Consider the following 896-nt stretch of genomic DNA (forward strand, 5'->3'; position numbering starts at 1 on the left):
GACTTTTGTCTGTAGCTGGTCTTCTCTTGGAAGAGCCCTGCTTCTCACATGGACAACTGTATGTTGGCTGCTCAAGAGTGGGCAGCAACAAAAAACCTATTTGTATATGCTCCACAAGGGAAAACAAGGAACATAGTTTACAATGAGGTGTTATAATCACAACAGCAAGAAAGTATGTACATGATCACCTTCTTTTACGAAACTTCATTGACTTTCATATATTTATATTGATATACATATATATACGTGTGTTTGGGTGCGTGTGTGTATATACATCTCTATATATAAAGATGATGCGTAGTCTAGACGGCGTTTTTAGATTTCATTATTCTCTTTAACCCGGGCAACGCCGGGTATTTCTGCTAGTATGTATATAAAAAAGCATACAAAATATGGAACAAGAACGCAAAACATCCAGACGGTTAGATGATACAAAAAAGGACAACAAAACATCCAGACAGATGATACAAAAAAGGGACAAGAAAAAACAAGGACGGGTCATATATATATAAAAATATCTATATCTATCTATATATATGTATATACTTATGCACACACACACACACACACACACACACACACACACACACACACATGTATGCATGTGTGTATTGTCTGTTTTACACAGTTATGCATTCAGTACAAACTTCATATTACATATTGTTTATGCTTTAACAGAGATATTTTATTCATTTCAGATGTTAATTATAACTATAATGAGCAGTTAGTGGTCCCTATAATTGAGAATACTCCATTTGAAAAGGACCTGAAGGTGAGACTTTTAAGCAGTTTAAACTTGTTGTTTTTTTAGCTTCAGATCATACTTGATCTGATTCAACAGATCTCCATCTCATTTTCAGATCAGTCACACCTACCGGAGAAGGAGTTTACTTCAT

At 34.8% G+C, this 896-nt stretch overlaps 1 protein-coding gene across 2 annotated transcripts in view; it reads left to right on the forward strand.

Moving 5' to 3' along the window:
• The window catches only part of LOC106877421 (methylthioribulose-1-phosphate dehydratase), a 66816-nt gene that overhangs the window by 57617 nt on the left and 8303 nt on the right, over positions 1 to 896 (forward strand). For both annotated transcript variants that reach the window (XM_014926319.2, XM_014926318.2), the window contains exon 6: positions 699 to 772. In XM_014926319.2, coding sequence (XP_014781805.1) covers positions 699 to 772 — 74 coding nt within the window. The remainder of the gene's footprint in view (positions 1 to 698; positions 773 to 896) is intronic.

This window comes from Octopus bimaculoides, chromosome 5, assembly GCF_001194135.2.
Source record: "Octopus bimaculoides isolate UCB-OBI-ISO-001 chromosome 5, ASM119413v2, whole genome shotgun sequence".
Lineage (NCBI taxonomy): Eukaryota > Metazoa > Mollusca > Cephalopoda > Octopoda > Octopodidae > Octopus > Octopus bimaculoides.